General features: G+C 35.9%; 1 protein-coding gene across 5 annotated transcripts in view; it reads left to right on the top strand.

Moving 5' to 3' along the window:
• The window catches only part of ZRANB3 (zinc finger RANBP2-type containing 3), a 277,334-nt gene that overhangs the window by 107,998 nt on the left and 146,425 nt on the right, over window positions 1-22,911 (top strand). For all 5 annotated transcript variants that reach the window (XM_017536065.1, XM_017536061.1, XM_017536060.2 and 2 more), the window contains exon 4: window positions 20,458-20,636. In XM_017536065.1, coding sequence (XP_017391554.1) covers window positions 20,458-20,636 — 179 coding nt within the window. The remainder of the gene's footprint in view (window positions 1-20,457; window positions 20,637-22,911) is intronic.

Raw genomic sequence — 22,911 nt, 5'->3', positions numbered from 1 at the left:
ATCCTTTGCCCACTCTTTGATGGAGTTATTTGTTTTTTCTTGTAAATTTGTTTAAGTTCTTTGTATATTCTGGATATTAGCCCTTTGTCAGATGGGTAGATTGCAAAAATTTTTTCCCATTCTGTTGGTTGCCAGTTCACTCTATTGATAGTTCACAGTTGTAATTTTTAATAACAGTTTAAGAAATATGTTGCTGTTTTTCATTACATTTTCAAGAATAACAGCAAAACATACACTTTTCAAAATATATTAGAAATGAAGGAAATGGAAACTGAATTGTTAACAAATGAAAGTGGAACCATTAAAACATTCTCACAATTAATTTTGTGTTAGTTTTACTTACATACAGACTCCCACAAATGGCTTATCTTTATAGTCTCTTTTTAAGGAAAAACGTGAATAGAGAATTTAAGGATTTATTTAAGGAATAACATAAGTGCTATACAGAAATGTTAATAGGGGTTCATAGTTCATGCTGATTTATAATTATCTAATTTTTTAGTTTAAACTCTTCATTCATTCATTCAATAGGCATTTATTTAGACTAGATGTTATAGTTAGTAAAAGAGTCATTGCCAGTGAAGAACTTTAGCAATGTAATTGGAGAAACAAGACATAGCCATTTTGGAAACAATAAACAGAAATTTTTTCCTTTGAAACAGAATGAGTTCTAAAAGCCTCTTCATAAATTAATTAGAGAGTCCAAATGACTGAAAGAAGCTTTTTATGTTTTTAGTCCCTAAATGTGTTTTCAATAAATAGAAATGTGAACTCATTTTCCAAAACCTCAAGACTAGCCATAACTATTTCCTCTTATATACACATATATAGAATATATATCATATATGTATATGCATATATATAAATTTTTTTCCAAACAGACTAGTTTTATGTCCACAGAAAATATATTACTAAAGGTAACAAACAGCATCCTTTATGATCTCCACGAGTAAGTCATTGTGAAAATCTTAGCAGTCATGGTACACCATTGGTACTTTGGTTCTCACTTTTATCTTGTAGGGATTTAGATGGGCCTTAAATCTATGGAATTCACCATGAATTGAGATAAACACTTGATCAGAATCATAACCCTTCTGATATGGCTTGTCTGTGTCCCCACCCAAATCTCATCTTGAATTGAAGCTTCCATAATTCTCACGTGTGATATGAGGGGTGACCTGGTGGGGAGTAGTTGAATTATGGGATGGGTCTTTCCCATGATATTCTCATGATAGTAAATCACACAAGATCTGATGATTTTATAAATGGAAGTTCCCCTGCACACACTCTCTTGCCTGCTGCAGTGTGAAAGAAGTGACTTTGTTCCTCTCTCACCTTCCGCCATGATTGCGGGGCCTCCCTAGTCATATAGAACTGTGAATTAAACCCGTTTTCTTTATAAATTACCCAGTCTCAGGGATGTCTTTATTGGCAGTGTGAGAACAGACTAATACACCTTCTTAACCCTTACGTCCTACAACAAACCCTTATCTTATCCTCAGTTAACATCAGTTAACGAGTATGCAGAGTTCATGAACCCTTAGCAAGAGTCTTCCCATTATACAAATTGCTTTTCCTCATCTTGTTGTTTACACTTACGTAGCACTTTTCATATTTGGCTAATTCACATGTTGTCATCTTCTTTCAAAACCATTCTTATTTTTTAACTAAATAAATTTCAAAGATCTGTTTAATATTTCCTCAATACTTAAAATAACTTCAACCTTTGTGTCCACCGTTACTTAATTCTCTCTTTTCACCAGTGTTTTTGAAGACCCATTATTTTACACCTGTTTGACTTGACAGGGTTTATGATGTTATATTCTATTAATAATCTTAATTAAGAAAAAACATGCCCAACTTTATACATAAATACAAGAATCAGGCTGTAGAAATAAACAGAATGACATACAAGACTTAAGATCACAGCCCATAACCACTAATAATCTATTTAGTGGTAGAGTTGGAGTGCCATTTTTTATGGAATCTCACCATGCCATTGTGGATGAAAGTTAGTAGATTAAATGTGTTGAAGTAAAAAGAACTTGTATATATGTAAATTATATGAACTCTGGTTTGAAATTCATTCTGTTTCCTAATATCGTTTTCCATCTCTTGCTCTTATCATAAAACAGTGATGAAGCCAGAGAAGGAAGTATAGTTTACAATTTGAAGGTCAACCACTTTTTGATTTGTAAATTAAAAATATTTTTTGATGTAATGACTGTTTGTCTCATCAAATAGCTAAAAGCCTTGGGAGAGCAATTTTACATCTGTGTTATTGAACCTACTTTTTTTTTTTTTTAAACATTGAATACCCATTTGGAATATTGTGTAATTTAGTTGTCTGCAGTGATCTTTTCTCCCTAGCTTTAGAAACAAATGACTTTCTTCACTGGTATTACTCCCCATTCTTTTAGTATTTTTTCGCTGGTATCTTTTTCTTTCTTCTTTTTTTCTTTTTTTTTTTCTTTGAGACAGTATAACTCCATCATCCAGGTTTTAGTGCAGTGGCATAATCGTGGCTCACTGCAGACTCCACCTTCCAGGTTCAAGCGATTCTCCTGGCTCAGCCTCCCAAGCAGCTGGGATTATAGGCACCCACCACCACGTTCAGCTAATTTTTGTATTTTCAATGTGGTGATGGATGCAGCAAACCACCATGGCACGTGTATATGTATGTAACAAACCTGCACGTTCTGCACATTACCCCAGAATTTAAAGTATAATAAAACAAGAAAAAGACAAGTATAATATATAAATATAATTATTTTTTTAAAAAGGAAACAGGACCATTTTACAGCACCTTGGTTGGGTTTTCGTGTGATTCAGATGAATAAAGGTGGTTGACGTGTTTGTAAACAGTAATGTAATACTCAAAAGAGAGTAGCAGCAGGTTGCTTTGTCAATGCTTTATTTTGAGGAATGAATCAATATTTTCAATAAATGTTATTGAGTATTTACTATTAAAGAAAAAAAAGAAAGAAAGTCCATTTCTACTGAGAAGACCTTAAAATTGAGAACATATATAGAGTCTGCCAGCATTAACTTCATAGGTTTAACGACAAAGAAATTAAGCTAGACATGAAAAATTTTAGTTTTCCTTTCATATAAGATTACCCTTGTTTGGCAGAGTGGACTAAGATTGCAATTTTTATTTCATTTTCTTCTACAGGTTTTTATTTATTTTTTACCATGCCAAAGTTGAATTTAGCACTTTGTCCTTTGAACTCTTACTGTTTCTAATTTATAACCCTTCTTTTTTGTCAGTATATGTTTGCTGAATGAATGAATAAATGAATAAACTGAGTAATTAGATAAGACTTAACTCTCATTTATGAGGTTCTGGTCTAACGCTTTACATGTATTAATTTAATTAATCCTCATAATAACCCTGTGGGGCCTTCTTATTCTTTCTTTTGTTCTTTCTTTCTTTCTTTTTTTTTTTTTTTTTTTTTTTTTTTATTTTTTTTTTTTTTTTTTTTTTTTTTTTTTTTTTTTTTTTTTTTGTTTTGTTTTTTTTTAAAAAAGACAAGGTCTCATTCTGTCTCACTCAGGCTAGAGTGCAGTTGTGCGATTAGCTTCCTTCAGCCAAAAACTTTTGGGCTCAAGCAGTCCAACTTCAGCCTCCTAAGTAGCTAGAATTACAGGTGCACACCACCATGCTCAGCTAATTTTTAATTTCTTTGTAGAGAGAAGGTCTTGCTTTGTTGCCCAGGATAGTCCCAAACTCCTAGCCTCAAACAACCAATTCTCTTGCCTCAGCCTTCCAAAGTGCTGGAATTATAGGTGTAAACCACTGTATCTGACCTCATATTGTTATTTTTACACTCATTTCACAGACAAGAAAGCTGAGGCACAGAGAGGTTAAATTGTTCAAGAACATGTAACTAGAACATGCCGAAACCTGATATTTGACCTGAAGTCAAATAATTGGAGTGATTCAGCTCCAAGTCTCACTATCAATTACTATTACAATCCCCAGGTACCAGCCTTTCTATTTTTGGGACAGGATTCTTGAGGACAGAAGAATTTGGAAGACACAGTGCTCAAAGGAATAAGGCAGTAATGCTACAATGAAGGTGATAGCATTAAAATTTTGTGTTGGTAAGACTACACAGTGCTTCTTTAAGTCAGCGTCACCTGCCTGCTTGCTTCTTTCCTTATTTCTAAGACAAGCTTTATTATTTTTGAATGCACTTAAAAAAAAAAAAACCCTTAATTTAAAACAATTTTAAATTTATAGAATTGTTACAAAGATACTACAGAGTTCTTGTATACCCCACACCCAGTTTCCCCTATTACTGATATCTTAGGTTAGTATGGTCCATTTGTCTCAATTAATGAGCCTATATTCATATATTATTATTCATTGAAGACCATACTTTATGCAGGTTTTCTCAGTTTTTCTCTCATGTCCTTTTTTTAAAAAAAAACTCTGGGATCCCATCCAGGATACATTACAACGTATATTAGTAATGTCTCTTTAGGCTTCTCTGAATTTTGACAATTTCTCATACTTTCTTTGTTTCTGAAGGCTTTTTACACTTCTGAAAATTAATGGTTAGCTATTTTGTAAAATATCCCTTAATTGGGATTCACCTGGCGTTTTCCTCATGGTTATACTTGGTTAATATGTGTTCTGGGGGTAAGACCATAGAGATGAAGTGCTGTTGTCATCACATCATACAAAGTGTGCTTACTATCAATATGATTTATCACTGTTAATGTTAACCTTGATCACCTGGCTTAAAGTAGTAGATTGCCAGGTTTTCCCACTATAAAGTTACTCAGTTTTTCCTCCCTTTTTATACTGAATTTTTGGGAAGAAAGTAACTATTCCCAGCCCAGCCCATACTTGAGGAATGGAGAGTTATGTTTTACTTTCTTTCTTTTTTTTTTTTTTTTTTTTGTTTTGGAGTCTCACTCTGCCACCCAGGCTGGAGCACAATGGCGGGATCTTGGCTCACGCCAACCTCCCCCTCCTGGGTTTCAAGAGCTTCTTCTGCCTCAGCCTCCTGAGTAGTTGGGATTATAGGCACCCACCACCATGCCATCTAATTTCTGTATTTTTAGTAGAGACAGTGTTTTGCCATATTCGTCAAGCTGGTCTTGAACTCCTGACCTCAGGTGACCCGCCTGCCTTGGCCTCCCAAAGTTCTGGGATTACAGGCGTGAGCCAGCGTGCCCAGCTGTGTTTTACCTTCTTAAACCTTGTTTTTGTCAGAGTTCTCTAGAAGGACAGAAGTAATGGGATAGATACATATATAAAGGGGACTTTAGTAAGTATTAACTCACGTGATCACAAGATCACATAATAGGCTGTCTGCAGGCTGAGGAGGCAAGGAAACCAGTCCAAGTCCCAAAACTGAAAAAGTTGGAGTCCGATGTTCAAGGACAGGAAGCATCCAGCATGGGAGAAAGATGTAGGCTGGTAGGCTAGGCCAGTCTCTCTTCTCACATTTTTGTGCTTGCTTATATTCTAGCCACCATGGCAGCTGATAAGATTATGCACACCCAGATTGAGGGTAGGTCTGCATTTCCCAGCCTGCTGAGTCAAATGTTAATCTCCTTTGGCAGCACTCTCGCAGGCACACCCAGGATCAGTACTTTGTATCCTTCAATCCAATGAAATTGACAGTATTAACCATTACAAAGCTGGAGTAAATACATAAAATATTTGGAATTCATTGATTTATTTGCTTAATCATGTATTTATATCAGTGTGGACTCATGGATATTAATTGTATACTTTGAGTTATAATTCATTACTAGTTTCTTTATCTTGTTGCTCAAATTGTTCCAGCTTTGGCCATTGGGAGCCCAATTCTATGTCCCTTTGACATACCCCCTTTATTTTGGAACTTTTTTGTTTCGTTTTTGTTTTTTGAGAATTTTCTTACTTTCTGGTACTACAGGATGCTTCATGCTCATCTTATGCATTTCTTGTCCCAGTCTGTAATCAGCCATTTCTCCAAGAATTCCCAGTTCATTTTATTGAAGATTGATACTAGAATGATGACCTGGGTGCTCCATTTCTCCTAGAGTGTCATTCCTTCCAGGCTCTATTAGCTTGTAGAGCAAGGAGATAAATGTGTGTAAACTAATGTCTGTGTGTGTGTGTGTGTACATAGACAGACACACATACGTATATCTATATGTATAGTGGGGTGTGAAAGCCAGAAATCCTTGACGTTCCTTGGTTTGCACAGCATATGCACTCACATTTCTATACACATATATTACTTATTTGTAATCTTTCATTCTAACAGTGGGTCCCACCATCTACCATCTATTTAGTTAATTGCTAATTTCCAGTATACATGTATAGCAGTTTCACAGTTGTTAACCTGTACTTTCATGAGAAAGAACTTTATTAGCTAGAGCATGTTGTAATGTACAGTTCCTTTTGACTTTATTCTTACAGACTCCATTCATATCCAAAATTACTCAGGTCAGCACCTTATTCCTCTACACCCTCCAATAAGGGTATTTCAGATGTTTCTAATACATATACATTTCTTTATCACATTTTGCTTTCCATCCTGGTATCCTGGACCTCCTAAATTATTTTTAAAGTATTTGCATACATTCAGGTTTACTCTTTATGCTGTAAAGTTCTGTGGATTTTCACAAATGCTTAATGTCTTGTCTTCATCATGATAGTATCATACAAAACTGTTTCACTACCCTGCACAATCCCTTGTGACTCACTTATTCAATTTTCCCCAGGACTGAACCCCTAGTAACCACTGATATGTTTAATGACTTTATTTTTGCATTTTCCATAATGTCATATAATTAGAATCCTATATTGTGCTATGTTTATGAAGCTTTATTCACTTAGCAATATGCCTTTAAAATTCATCCATGTCAGACTGGGCGCAGTGGCTCACGCCTATAATCCCAGCACTTTGGGAGGCTGAGGTGGGTGGATCATGAGGCCAGGGGTTCAAGAACAGCCTGGCCAATATGGTGAAACCCCAGTGTCTACTAAAAATACAAAAATTAGCTGGGTGTGGTGGTGGGCACCTGTAATCCCAGCTTCTCGGGAGGCAGAGGCAGGAGAATTGTTTGAACCTGGGAGGCAGTGAGCCAAGATTGCACCATTGCACTCCAGGGTGACAGGGTGAGACTCCGTCTCAAAAAAAAATAAAAAATTCATCCATGTCTTTTCCTGTCTTGATAGCCTTTTCTTTTTATCACTGATTAATATCCCATTGTATGGATGTAGCACAGTTTGTTTTTTCATTCGTGAAGATTAAGGGACATCTTGGTTGCTTCCAATTTTTGACAATAAAGCTGCTGTACATATTCAGAGTATTGCTCTGTCTCCCAGGCTGGAGTGCAGTGTTGGTTCACTGCAACCTCCATCTCCTGCGTTCAAGCGATTCTCATGCCTCAGCTTCCCGAGTAGCTGGGATTACAGGCATGCATACTACTACACCCAACTAATTGTTGTTGTTGTTGTTTTGATATGTATCTCACTCTGTCACCGGTGCTGGAGTGCAGTGGCTCTATCTTATCTCACTGCAACCTCTGCCACCCCATTTCAAGTGATTCTCCTTCTTCAGCCTTCCAAGTAGCTGGGATCACAGGCACGCTCCACCATACCTGGCTAATTCTTGTATTCTTAGTAGACACAGGGTTTCGCCATGTTGGCTAAGCTGGTCTCGAACTCCTGGCCTCAAGTGATCTGCCTGCTTTGGCCTCCCAAAGTGCTGCAATTATAAGTGTGAGCCACTGTACCCAGCCCACCATGACTTTTTATGCTTTAATATTTCTACATAGTTCTTTTTTCTGATGAATTTCTTCTGTATCACATACTTTTCTCAAGTTCATCTAAAAAGTAATCCTTCAAAACATTCTTCAGATATCATTACCTCTATATTGCCATCTCTGGTTGCCTTTTGGTACCTGTGTGCTCTCAATTCGGCAGTAATTTGAATCATATTCTGCTGTACTTGTCTGGCTTGTCTGGTTTCCTCCCCAGATGGCATCTCCAAGGCTGGAGCCATATATACTTACCACAGTGTCTGGGAATATATTTCTAGTAAATGCCTCCTGAACAAATGAATGAACTCTTATAAATTTATTGTTTTTATTGACTTAAGATCACTTGAACTAGTCAGAAAAAAAAAAAAGATCTCTTCATCTAGACAAATGGAGGTCTTGTGTATCAGTAAGCAGTGCTTTTTTTTTTTTTTTTTTTTTTTNTGAGATGGAGTCTCGTTCTTGTCCCCCAGGCTAGAGTGCAGTGGCATGATCATACCTTATTGCAGCCTTGAACTCCTGGACTCAAGCAATCCTCCTGCCTTAGCTTCCCATATAGCTAAGACTACAGGTGTGTGTCACCACATCTGGCTAATTTTTAACCTTTTTTTTTTTTTTTAGAGACAGGGTCTCAGTATATTGCCCATGCTGGTCTCAAACTCCTAGCCTCAAGCAATCCTCCTGCCTTGGCCTCCCAAAGTGCTAGGATTACCCGTGTGATTCACTGCACCTGGCCTTTTAAGCCAGTGCTTTAAATCAGGTCCACGCCTACCACCACCCACGTCCATTTATTCTAAGCATGGAGGTAAAGGAGCAAATACTCCTTTAAGTGGATTTGGGGTTTGGGGATCATCTTGATTCCATCTGACTCCTATAACAAAAATGCAATGGACAGGTGGCTTAAACAACAAACATTTATTCCTCACAGTCCTAGAGACTGAGAAGTCTAAGATCAAGGCACCAACAGATTCAGTATGTGATAGGGCCAACTAGTCGTTCATAGACAGCCATCTTCTTGATGTGTCCTCACATGGCAGGAGTGAGATTGCTCTGAACGTCCTCTCTCGCTTTTTTTTTTTTTTTTTTTTTTTTTTTTTTTTTCTGTGTCTCTCTCTATTACCCAGGCTGGTGCAGTGGCAACATCTCGGCTCACCGCAATCCCTGTCTCCCAGGTTCAAGTGATTCTCGTGCATCAGCCTCCCCAGCAGTTGAGATTACAAGCACCTGCCACCACACCTGGCTAGTTTTTGTTATTTTTAGCAGAGATGGGGGTTTTGCCATGTTGGCCAGGCTGGTCTGAAATTTCTGGCCTTAAGTGTTCCACTTGCCTTGGTCTCCCAAAGTGTTAGAATTACAGGCGTGAGCCACCATGCCTGAGCTGAAGTCTCTCTTTTTTATTTTTTTTTGAGACTTAGTCTCACTCCTCTGTCACCCAGGCTGGAGTGTAGTGGCATGATCTTGGCTCTTTGGAGAGCAATTCAAGCGATTCTCCTGCCTCAGCCTCCTGAGTAGCTGGGACTACAGGTGAGTGCCACCACACGTGGCTAATTTTTTTTATTTTTAGTACAGACAGGGTTTCACCATGTTGGCCAGGCTGGTCTCGATCTCCTGACCTCAGGCGATCCACTGCCTCAGCCTCCCAAAGTGCTGCGATTACGGGTGTGAGCCATGGTGCCCAGCCTGAAGTCTCTTTTAAAAGAACACTGATCCCATTCATGAGGGCTCCACCCTTATGACTTAACTCCAAAATCCTCCACCTCCTAATACATTGCAGGTTAGAGATTTTAACATGAATTTTTGGGGGAAAAACATACAGCCCTTTACAGGAATCTTTTCAAACACTTTATTAAAAAATGTCTAGCATAGAGTATTCTTGGTTTTCTAAATAAGTTCAAGTCATTTCTCAGACTAAAAATTTGTCTTGAACACTAGCAAAGTAAAAATGCAATTGATTGCATTTTCAATTTTAAAGAGGTCTATCCTGATTTCTTTGAAAGCTAATGTCATTTTGTTGAGACCTCCTGCTGTTTTGCATGGCTAGGTTATTTCAGTGTTCTCTCAATAGTCTTAGACGAAATTCAAAAAAAATGCAAAGGTGTCAATGATGGTGAGTTAAACCATACCCAGATAGTATCAAACACAAAGTATCCTCCCGGAATTTAATGTTTAAGTTCACATAAGCATTTGAAAAGCACAAAGCACTAATAGCATCATCTCATCCCAAGTATTGTTATTATATTAATACATTAACACCTCCAAGTGCATTATAAGGAGGATGTTGCAAACATTCCTACCATACCAGTTTTTATTAAATGAAATGTTCTTGATGACTAGAAATTGTTTAACTGGGAGTAATGGTTAAAATTAAATATCACCCTGTAATCTCCTTTTCCTTTTTGAGTAATGAGCTTAAATTGTTATAGAACTTAAAAATCCAAAGAGGCCACAACTTTGTTGGTGTGTTAGTCCATTCTCATGCTGCTCTGAAGAAATATCTGAGACTGGGTAATTTATAAAGAAAAGAGTCACAGTTCTGCATGACTGGAGAGGCCTCAAGAAGCTTAAAGTTATGGCAGAAGGCACCTCTTCACAGGGTGGCAGGAGAGAGAGAATGAGTGCAAGCAGGGAAAATGTCAGATGCTTATAAAATCATCAGATCTCTTGAGACTCACTCATTATCATTTGAATAGCATGGGGGAAATCCTCCATGATCCAGTTACCTCCACCTGGTCCCACCCTTGACACATGCAGATTATTACAATTCAAGGTGAGATTTGGGTGGGGACACAGAGCCAAATCATATCAGTTGGCTCTTCCGCCATCTGTATTGGGAATTGAACAATTGTGAATATACATAAAGGCTCCCAACTTTTTTTTTTTTTTTTTCAGACAAAGTTTCGCTCTTGTTGCCCAAGCTGGAGTGCAGTGGTGCAATCTCGGCGCACTGCAACCTCTGCCCCCCAGGTTCAAGCAATTCTCCTGCCTCAGCCTCCTGAGTAGCTGGGATTACGGGTGCCCACCACCATGCCCAGCTTATTTTGTATTTTTAGTAGAGACAGGCTTGTCCTCCTAAAGTGTTGGGATTATAGGCATGAGCCACCACACCTGGCCCCAACTTTTCATATAGAGTAGCTAGGGATGGTTATCGATACAAGTCTTAGTCTTAACTCTTTGTACCAAAATATTTTAAAGCCATATTTTCCTAGATCCATTGATTAATCTTTTACTCCTGTATTCAACAAATAAATATTGTTGAATTTTCTATTTGATAAGTTATTAGAAATATGGATTTAAAAACATGCCTTCATTTGCTGAAACCTGTATGATATTGGAGACTATTATTCTGAGTGAAGTAACTCAAGAATGGAAAACCAAACATCATATGTTCTGACTTATAAGTGGAAGCTAAGCTATGAGGATGCAAAAGCATAAGAATGACAGTGGACTTTGGGGACTCAGGAAAAGGTTGGGAAGGGAGTGAGGGATAAAATACTAAAACTGAGTGCAGCGTATACAGCTCAGGTGATGGGTGTACCAAAATCTCACAAATCACCACTAAAGAACTTACTCATGTGACCAAACACTACTTGTTCTCTAATAACCTATGGAAATAGAAAAAATTAAAAAAAAACATATTACAGAACAATAGGTGTAAAATGAGCTTGTTTTTGTTTATGCCACCCACCTCAAAACACACAAAATTATAGCTATTTATTTGTATGTGTATATATAAAGATCTTTAAGGATATTAATAAAAAAAAAAAAAAAGAAACATGCCCTCCATCTAATCAAGTATGGATGAGTAGGGGTGTATTACTCTGTGTGGTATCTGTAAAATGTAGGGTAATGGAAATGTTAGAAGTTTACAATATAAATTATATGATAATGATTGTGGACGGAACTATTAATTTCGTTTTGATTGAGTTGGAAGGGTTTGTGGGAGAGGTAGATTGGAAGTGGGTCTTGTAAAATAAGTAAGTAGAAAACCAACATTGAAAAAAGGAGTATTTAGGAGTTTATTGACTGGGCAGCACTCAATCCTTTGCAAGCCCTGTTTCACAGAACTGTTTTTCACAGAACTGTTTTTCACAGAACTGAGGTGGTGACTGAGGGTATGGGGGTATGAGGTCCCTACTTTACATTGACTATAGTGGTCTCACTTTTTCTGCTTTATAAATGTTGAGTTTCTATGTAATAATTTATTTGAAAGAAACTTTCATTGCTTTTAAAAAAAAGTGTAAGATTGGCTTTTTAGAGTCTTAGCTTCTTTGTATTGTCTTCTGTTTTGTTTTGTTTTGTTTTTGAGACAGAGTCTTGCACTGTCTCCTGGGCTGGACTGCCCAGTGGCACAGTCTTGGCTCACTCCAACCGCCACCTCCTCTGTTCAAGCAATTCTCCTGCCTCATCCTCCTGAGTAGCTGAGATTATACAGGTTTGTGACTCCACGCCTGGCTAATTTTTTGTATTTTTAGTAGAGACGGGGTTTCACTATGTTGGCCAGGCTGGTCTCGAACCCCTGACCTCATGATCCGCCCGCCTCAACCTGTCAAAGTGCTGGGATTACAGGCATGAGCCACCGAGCCTGCCCTTGTGACCCCTTCTTATATATTGGAGTAAAGCAAAATGTGTCTATTTCTCTTACTTCTTGCCTAATTTTACTCACCACTGGTTCAAAAGTTTTCAGTAGAATGATTTAATCTTTGACATTTTCTGCAGGTTCAGATCTTCTCATTTAGCTTTCAGTTTTTTAAACATTAATTTAGAAAGTCAAATTATTAATAGAATGTATTTGTAATGATGGCAATGTTTTCCGGTTTTGAAATTTTATATATTTAAGCCTATAGGAAATGAGATATTTCTAGAGAGTCAGAATTTTTAGGACAGCAGGCATTCTGGATTTTTTTTTCAAATACTTTGTATATATTTCTGCTTCTTTAAACATTGTACTCTGACCATAATTTAACCTTTTTTGTTACTCAAAGTTATCAATTACTGAGACAAGTTAGGCCTTTTACTTAATCTAATAGGATATTTTAAGTTACATGTCTGCATCTTATTTTTCATTTACCCTCCTCCAAACCCTTTTTCTTCTCTGCCCTGAGTTTCCAGGCAAACTGAAATGGCTATCTATTTTTGTTAATATTGGTACTGTGGCTTATTTATTATTGATAAATAAAATTAGAAAAAACAAATGAATAGATGCTGTCTGCTGAAATGTTCTGTCATTTTTCAGTACATTTTTATTTGAAATTTATATTTTAGCTATTTTATAATATATAATTCATGGATTGAGTTAGCTATCTTTTAATTTTTAATTTTGTGGGTATATAGTAGGTGTGTGTATTTATGGGGTATAGAAGATATTTTGATACAGGTGTACAGTGTGTAATAATCACATCAAGGTAAATGGGATATCATGACCTCAAGCATTTATCCTTTTTTTTTTTTTTTTGAGACACAGTCATGCTCTGTCACCCAGGCTGGACTGCAGCGGCTGGATCTCTACTCACTGCAACCTCCGCCTCCTGAGTTCAGGCAATTCTCCTGCCTTAGCCTCCCAAGTAGCCTCCCATGCCCGGCTAAGCATTTATCCTTTGTGTTGCAATAATCTTCTAGTCATTTTCAGATGTACAATTAAATTAATATTGACGACAGTCACCCAGCCATCTCACTTTTTTACTTCAACGTTGATTCCTACCATTTATTACTTTATTTCAACATTTTTATAATGTTATGTTATTTTCTTTTATTACTTTATGACATGATGTTAACTATGAATTTAATGAACTTTTTTCACTGCTTTTAATGCCACTAATATTTCAGTAAAATAAAATCAAGCCCAGATTAGGTCTTAACATATTCATTTTCCCATAAAAATTAACTTTCATTATTTACTGTTTATTTTTGTAGTTATTAGTACATAGCAAATAACATTTATTTTGATTCTTAACCCAATTTGAACTTATTTTTTTAGGAAGATGTTTTTAGATAACCTTCTCATTAACTTTTCTGAGGTTCATATGTATTGCATTTTCTCTAATCAACTGGTTCCACACAAAATTAGAGTCATTTTTTAATTTAGCATGAGTAATATTTAATAAATGAGGAATGTGACTAGTGTATGATGATATTGTCAGTTTTGACATATTTCTTTTTATAGATTAAAAGTGAATTCCTAAATAATTGACTGACTGTGAACTTTTGAGAGTATTCTACATATAGATTCATTTAAGAAATTTGGAGCCATTACTAAGTCTACTGGAAGACAAAAGAACAGACAAGTAATTCAATAATAACCTGTTATTATTGGTTGTTATAACTAATAATTGAATATATTATTGAATAACTACTCAGTTAATTCATGCTACTGAATAACAGTGAAGTTATTCAATAATATATTTAGTTATATTGGGAAAACAAGGGACATCCCTATCCAATAAAAATGTCAGAAACTAAATATATTTCATCTTGCCATAATACTACCCTTGAGTTCATGGTGATATTGTATGATAGGAAAAGTTTTCTGTCACTATCTTTAATGTATAAACAATTTATGCAGATTCTACCCTAGAGAAGAAAACCATATGGTTTAGACCCAGGAAACTCTACCTTGACATAGGGTGGTTGTTTTTTAGAGTAAAAATCACCTGTGTAAATATTCTTTAAATATATAAAAATTAATTTATAAATAATAAATACTTTAAAAGAATTGATGATTTTCTGTTTCTTATTCGTTATAGTCCTGGTTTTTCTCCTTTATTGCCTAACATGATGTAAACAGCAAATTTTACTTTTGTTAACATTCCATGTCTTTTTCTTAGAATAACTAATTGATTTTGCTGTCTCAGTTGATTCACATTCTTGTTTTTATTTCTGCAGATAATACCCAGCCTAATCGCAGAATTTGGTGGCCTTCCTTTATGTTTTAACTTTTGAAAACTAACTACTCAACGCATTAGGGCTCAATTTTTAGTCAATTGTGGCATTTTGGCAACTGGCAGAGGATGTGATTAATTAGCGTTTTGTTTTCTTTTTGCTTATTTTCTTTTTCATTTTATGTAATGATTTAGTAACCAGTACGTAAGTTAATTTTTACTTTTCTTAAAAAAATAAAAAACTTTCACAAAGGCTTCCTTTCTTTCTCCTTTTTAGTATGTACAATACCCGTCTTAAAAGAGTGTACGTTCTGAATCTGAGTAGAGAAATTCCATCATTGTTTAATTAACATTTCCAAAAATTACCTAGTTGAGATTTGGAATTCTTTCTAATGGTTATTCTAAAGTGATAGCTATGGGTCAACACATGAATTGACTGATTAATCCAAGTACTTGTTCAACCGAGGATATCCTAATAATCTGCAAAAATTTTGTCTCAAACTGTTGATGGATATGCTTTTGATTCCGTATTTTGAAAGTAGAAATAATTTTCCCTTTGTTACAAATAAGTGGTGGCATTATTTATTTATTTTACTTCTACCATAATTTTATGTGTCATTATTTAACTGTAGAACATAGTATTTTAATATACTAATCTGAATTTCAATACAAGAGTCTTTATTTTCTAACTCTGATGTTGTCTTCAAATTGATTATAGTGTTGTCACATTAAAAAAGGATATAGAGCATCACACTTTAATTATTTACAATACTAAGCAAGGTATTTGTTCATCTTATCTTTTATAAAATCTCCAACTGAATTTATCTGTGGTCCTTAATGGTAGTAATCAAGTTTGCCAAGTACAAATGCTTCTTATCTGCTCTTTGTTTCCTAATCCGTATTTTAATAAACTTTGAAACACCCTTTTGTGTATATTTGTGATAAACAAACTCACAGTGTTAATATTAACAACATAGAAAATTTAGGATTTTTCATATATTCTTTTTTAAAGAATGTATTATATTTAGTTTCACTGTGTTCATTACATCTAGAAATTTTTGTGATGCACGTTATTGTTCTTCCAATTTGTTAAACAGTTAAGGTTGATCATTGAGGTTTATATATTACCTAAGATACATAATCAAAGCAAGGTGCAAATTAGATTCCCTTTCAGAGCTTTATTAAACTTCTGAAATTAGTCTTTTTCTATTAAATTGCCAGCTGATTCAAGTAGATTGTTAAGTAAGAAGCCAAATTACATTTTTGTTTTTTTGAGACAGTCTTGCTCGGTCACTTAGGCTAGAGTGAAGTGGTGCAATCTTAGCTCACTGCAACTGCAGCCTCCCGAGTTCAAGCAATTCTCCTGCCTCAGCCTCTTGAGTAGCTGGAATTATAGGCAGTCACCACCACACCTGGCTTATCTTTGTATTTGTAGTTTTCTTTTTCTTTTCTTTTCTTTCTTTCTTTTTTTTTTTTTTTTTTGAAACAGGTTCTCACTCGGTCACAGCCTAGGCTGGAGTGCAGTGGTGCAATCTCAGCTCACTGCAACCTTTGCCCCTTGGCTTAAGCAATTTCTCCTGCCTCAGCCTCCCAAGTAGCTAGGATTACAGGCATGAGCCACCACACCTGACCTAATTTTTGTATTTTTGGTAGAGTTGGGTTTCACCAGGTTGGCCAGGCTGGTCTTGAACCCCTGACGTCAAGTGATCTTGGCCTTCCAAAGTGCTAAGATTACAGGCGTGAGCCACTGTGCTCAGGCCCAAATTCTGTTTTAGATAAATTTATTCTACATACTATTTAGCAGGGTAGAAAGCACTATGTTTATACTGCCTTGGATTGTCATTAAAGATAAGTCAGGGAACAAGATACTCCAGAAATGATTTAAAAGTTTAAGAATAAAATCATGGAAGTGTTTTTCATGGTTTTATCTTTTGTTTCTCCTGATGAGAAAATGGCCAAAAATTAGGCAAAGCTCTCTAAGATTTTTTTTTCCAGAGTTTAATCATTATAGTAGTTATTCTCAAAACACAACCCGAGAGCCATCCACATAAGAATCATTTTAGGGACTGCCTGCCTGCCTGTCTGCCTGCCTGCCTACCTGCCTACCTTCCTCCCTTCCTCCCTCCCTCCCTTCCTTTCTCCCTGTTTCTTTGTTTCTTCATTATTTTTAGAGACGAGGTCTTGCTCTTTCAGGCTGAAGTGCAGTGTCCTGGCCTCAAGCAATCCTCCTACCTCAGCCTCCCCACTAGCTAGGACTACAGGCACACACCAGCACATCAGTGAATTTTTTTATTTTTTGCGGAAATGGAGTCTCACTCTATTGCCCAGGCTGATTTCAAAACTCCTGGCCTCAGATAATCCTCACTTCTCAGCCTCCCAAACAGATTTTTATTTTAAAAGTCCATTTCTATTGAATCAGAATTTGAGTTGTTGCCCTGAAGTCTGAATTTTTAACTAGTATCTAAATGATACCTAGGTATAATAGACTGTAAAGACTTAGAGCATAACTAGGAGATTGGACTTTTTCCCTCCATTTCTTTTCGTCCTTTCCTTTTCTTTCTTTCTCCCACCCCCAAGCATTTACAGTTATGTTCTTCATGCTGTGTTGGTCTCTCAATTTTATGAAATTGCTGAGGCACTGATCCTATGATACAAGTGGAGAAAATGACTAGAATCTTGATTCAGTTTGTTAATTTGGTTTTAATTTTACAAAACAGATTTAAAAGGTACAAAAATTATGGAAAATTTACTTTGAACTGTTCAGGATTATCAGTCTATATTATGCTGTCCTGACCTTTTATTTATTCATGTTTTACCTGGGAAATGGTACTGCTTAAATGAATAATACATATGCATGTGAGCAGTTCCCATTATAGTTAAGTATCTCATTTTTTACTGTCTTGTGACTCTTTAAGATTAAATCTGAGCTGGGCGAGGTGATGTATGCCTATAGTTCCAGCTACTTGGGAGGCTGAGGCAGAAAGATCACTTAAGCCAGGAGTGTGAGATTTCAGTGAGCTATGATCATGCCACTGCACTTCAGCCTGGGCAACAGTGCAAGATCCTGTCTGAAATAAATGAATAAGAATTTAGAAATGTTTCTTCTTTTGGCATTATCTGCTATAGATTACTATCGTTTCTTTTTGTCTACTGTTTTTGAAGGATAGAACAGCTTGTAGAGCTGTAACTTTTTGTTTTTTAGCTTTTTATTTGTAAGTTATTTTATACTTACAGAAGAGTTTCAAGAACATGAATAATACGAAGAGCACCCATATATCCTTTACTCAGATTTATCAGGTGATGACATTTTATCCCATTTCTGTAACTTTGAATAAAACTTTACTAGAGACTGGAGGAGGATAAAAATACCATATTAAAAGCATAACATTTAACTGCTACTAGAAATGGCTACTCTTAAAGCACATTTGCTCAAGTGGGGCACAGTGGCATGCACCTGTAATCCTAGGTACTCTGGAGGCTGAAACCAGAGGGTTGGTTGGCCCAGGAATTTGAAGCCAGCCTGAGTAACATAGAAAGGCCCATGTCTAGGAAAAAAAAAATAAAGAAAAGGGGGCATATATTTGCTTATATCCAGCCTCTCAGACCATTCTAGAGCCTTCTCCCTGATTTGCTTTTTCTAGTCCAATGTGGGCATCTCCAAGCCACGCTTTGGACTACAGCGCTATTTGAGTTCTGCCACCATCCCCAACTCAGTGCCTTGCCTTTAGATAAATAAGTTTTTTTTCTCTCATCCTGCTGCTCTCTAAGGCCCATCTCCTTTCTACCTTCTCCTGATCCCAGTGCATTCCCTTCAGGATAAAGCCTGCTCCTGCACACAAGGACCAGCCAACCATCAGGAAAGTGTGACAGCACAGTTCCCAAAGCGTGGACTCTTCTGTCTTGAGTAAGGAGAAGATCAGGGCTGTATGCATACCCATATGGTTTGTTCTCTGTTCCTTGTCTCTTATGAGAAAGGAAGACAAGATTGAAATATACACACACTATTCTAAGAACAAATAATCTTCACATGTACCATCTAAAATACTCGATTGGAAAGAACACCAACAATCTACAAAAACAAGGAAATAGTTCTGCTAAATATATACCCCCTTAACAGTAATAAATAACAGAACATAGTATTTCAGTATGCTATTTATTTATTTATATTTTGAAGACAGGGAAACATACTAGTCATCAACCCACCAATGTATAAATGTAACTTCGCATGAATTATTCTAAGATTGCTTTTTTTGTTGTTAATAGGAGCAGTTAAAAGAAAAATACATAAAATAAGGCTTCCTCAATGGAAACTTGCTAGAAGTCCAAAATCTGCTCTTTTCTCTTTTCTTTAGTTTTGCTCAGCATTTAAAATTCATTTTTAAACTCATTGTTTTCTGTTTCTGCATTTTTTTTAATCTTTGGATAGTCTGGTAAACAGGGTCTGTCTTTAGTCCTTCTTTCCCATTGTTTGCCTTAGTAACTACTAAAAAGGAAGAATTATTGAGGTATAATTCACACTTGTAAGTAAATTCACCCATTTTTAGTGTACAATTCTATGAGTTCTCAAGAATCCATACAGTTATGTAACAGCCACTAACATCAAGGTATGGACCAACTCCATTCCCAAAAGTTCTCATGCTATTTCTTTCCCCTACCTCCAGCCCCTGGCAACCAATGATCTGCTATGGCTCCCTTTTGTTTTACCTTTTCCAGAATAAGACATATAAATGAAATCATATAGTATATAGATTTTGAATCTGGCTTCTTTCCCTTACCAAAATGCATTTTAGATCTATTCATGTTGTATAGAGCATGAGTGAGCTCTTTTTTTTATTGCCGAATAGTATTCCATTGTATGAATATGATGTCATTTGATTATTCATGCATGGGTGAATCACATTTTTGCTGTATCCAGTTTCTGGATATTTTGAACAAAAACACTATAAATATTCACTAAGTGAGTACTTTTTAAATTAGAACAGCTTAAAAGTCAGGCAGTGTGACAGTGTGGATACAAGTCAAGTGGGAAGACACCTGAGACCTGGATCTCATACTAGTTTTGCATCAGCTAACTGTGATTTAAATAATTTAACTTCTCTATGTCTGTTTCTTTTGTAAAACGTGCATCATTCAGGGCTTATTCTAGTTTTGAAATAGCATTGTTTTGTGCTGTTAAGACATTTACTATTGTCTAAGAGGAGACACTATAAACAGTTACATATATTTTATAAAACTAATTATATGAAATCAACATAATTAATATTTAACCTTAGGAGTTATTTTGTCTCTTTAAGTTCAATCATGAGTAGTTTGAATATAATATGATTTGCTTAATGAATTTTACAGGTCCTTACAACCCCAAACTTTTTATTAACTATGTAATTCAAGTGATTTTACTTTGGAAAATTATTTTGATAATAATACTTTTTTTTTAGACAGTCTTGCTTTGTCACCCAGGCTGGAGTGTAGTGGTTCAGTCTCCGCTCAAGGTAACCTCAACTCCCTGGGTTCAAGCAATCTTCCTGCCTCAGCCTCGTGAGTAGCTGGAACTACAGGTGCATGCCAGCACACCCAGCTAATTTTTTGTACTTTTTTTTTTTTTATAGAGACAGGGTTTCATCATGTTGGCCAGGCTGGTCTTGAACTCTTGGGCTCAAGCAATCCACCTATGTCAGCCTCCCAAAGTGCTGGAATTACCACCATGAGCCATTGCACCCAGCTAATAATACTCTTAAATATTTGATAAATTTTTATTTTAAAATATTTTAGTCTTTATTATTAATTGGCATTTATTTATTTTTTAACTTAGATGGGTCTAGGAAAGACGATCCAGGCAATTGCAGTTGCTTACTTCTATAAAGAGGAATGGCCTCTGTTAATAGTGGTCCCTTCATCTCTGAGGTACCCTTGGACAGAAGAAGTCGAGAAATGGATCCCAGAGCTAAGTCCAGAAGAAATCAATGTTATTCAGAATAAAGCTGATGTTAGGTAAGAACAATTTTTTAATCTTTAAGAAAAAAAGTCTTCCTTGTACGTACCTGGTATATATTCATGTTTTAGAATGCAATATCACCTATAGATTATAATTTAGAACTAAGTAGAGTAAGTAGTGTGGAGAATTTATTTTATATTTTAAAATATGAGTCATCTAAAACCCAACAGTATATTTTATTTCTAAGTTCCTTTATGGTGTATTTTTAAAGTAAATGTAAAATATGTATACTTTTAAAGATATGTGTAATATATCTATTTTATAAGTACCTTAAATATATTTGAAACTATCTTAAGGTTCAAGAATAAATCTCACAACTTTTCACTGATTAACTTGAAGCTTTGTGACCTTTTATTATCAGCAACTATAGTAGATTTTGCTTTCAAATTTGTTAATTAATTTGCAAGTTTTGTGTATAAACTAACTAGTTTGATTTTCCTTATTATAATTTTAATATTTTCTATGTTGAAAGTATTTGCCTTGTGTTTATTTGAAACTCTCACTCTAAAAATATGTTACAGTGTATTGTTTTTCCTCATTTTGCTTTCTAGCCATTAGAATAAGACAATCAATTTGGATATTGATAAGTTGTTACATGGAATGGTAAGATGATTCATACAAATTATGTTTCTGGAGGTTCAGAGTTATCTATTTCTGAGCCTTAAAAAGCAGTACAGCTACTGAAATAATTATCTGTTAATACTTAGATTTTTAAATTTTGGTATTATTGTACTGTATTGTATTCTCTGAAACTGTTAACATAAAAGTTATTTGTAAAAATAAAGTTGTCTTATGAATGTGGAAGAAAAAACAAAATGTATGGAGGGCCTTTTCACTTTCAACCTTGAAATGCTGATTCAGTGGAATATGTCTTTATGAGCCCAAGAAAATCTGTACACTATTTACGTGGTTAAAATAGAAAAACTTCTATCTTATCCTAATGATTATAAATAAAGCTGCTTTCCAATAAAACTGCATAAAGGTAAAAAGACTTACAACTTTGGAGAATGTAGATTTTTTTTGGGGGGGGGGGCGCTATTGTAAATAGTATTCTTTTTTTTTTATTATTGTACTTTTAGGTTCTGGGGTATATGTGCAGATCATGCAGGATTGTTGCATAGGTACATACATGGCAAGGTGGTTTGCTGCCTTCATCCCCCCATCACCTGTATCTGGTATTTCTCCCCATGTTATCCCTCCCCATGCCCCGCCATCCCTCCCCTAGCCCCCCAACAACTGACCTCAGTGTGTGATGCTCCCCTCTCTGTGACCATGTATTCTCATTGTTCAACATCTTCCTGTGAGTGAGAACATGCGGTGTTTGGTTTTCTGGTCTTGTGTCAGTTTGCTGAGAATGATGGTTTTCAGATTCATCCGTGTCCCTATGAAGGACACGAACTCATCGTTTTTATGGCTGCTAGTATTCCATGGTGTATATGTGCCACATTTGCTTTATCCAGTCTATCATTGATGGACATTTGGGTTGGTTCCAAGTCTTTGCTATTGTAAATAGTGCTGCGGTGAACATACATGTGCATGTGTCTTTATAATAGAGCAATTTATAATTTTTTGGATATATACCCAGTGATGGGATTTCTGAGTCAAATGGTATTTATATTTCAAGGTCCTTGAGAAATCGCCACACTGTCTTCCACAATGGTTGCACTAATTTACACTCCCACCATCAGTGTAAAAGTGTTCCTATTTCCCCACATCCTCTCCAGCATCTGTTGTCTCCTGATTTTTTAATGAAAATGTAGAATTTTTTAAGGCCCCCATAACCATCATCTGTTAGATATACCTTAATTTATTTTATTTAATTTTTTTCTTGTTTTTTTTTTTTGAGACAGAGTCTCACTCTGTCACCCAGGCTGGAAAGCAGTGGCACCATGTCAGCTCACTGCAATCTCCACCTCCTGGGTTCAAGGGATTCTCCTACCTCAACTTCCCTAATAGCTGGGATTACATGCACCACCACCTGTAATCCCAGCTACTAGGGAGGCTGAGGTAGGAGGCTGACTTTTTTTATTTTTAGTAGAGATGGGGTTTCACCATATTGGTCAGGCTGATCTCAAACTCCTGACCCCAGGTGATCCACTCATCTTGACCTCCCCAAGTTCTGGGATTACAGGTGTGAGCCACCACACCTGGCTGATATACCCTATTTAAATGTTTACATTAAAAAAGAAAAAAAAAATTAAATGTTTACATTTAAATTTTCTTAAAATGACTATTCTATCATCTTTTTTTCTTTTTCTTTTTTTTTTTTTT

Source organism: Cebus imitator, unplaced genomic scaffold (assembly GCF_001604975.1).
Source record: "Cebus imitator isolate Cc_AM_T3 unplaced genomic scaffold, Cebus_imitator-1.0 Scaffold95, whole genome shotgun sequence".
In the NCBI taxonomy this organism is placed as follows: Eukaryota; Metazoa; Chordata; class Mammalia; order Primates; family Cebidae; genus Cebus; species Cebus imitator.
This window is presented reverse-complemented; position numbering and strand designations above follow the sequence as displayed.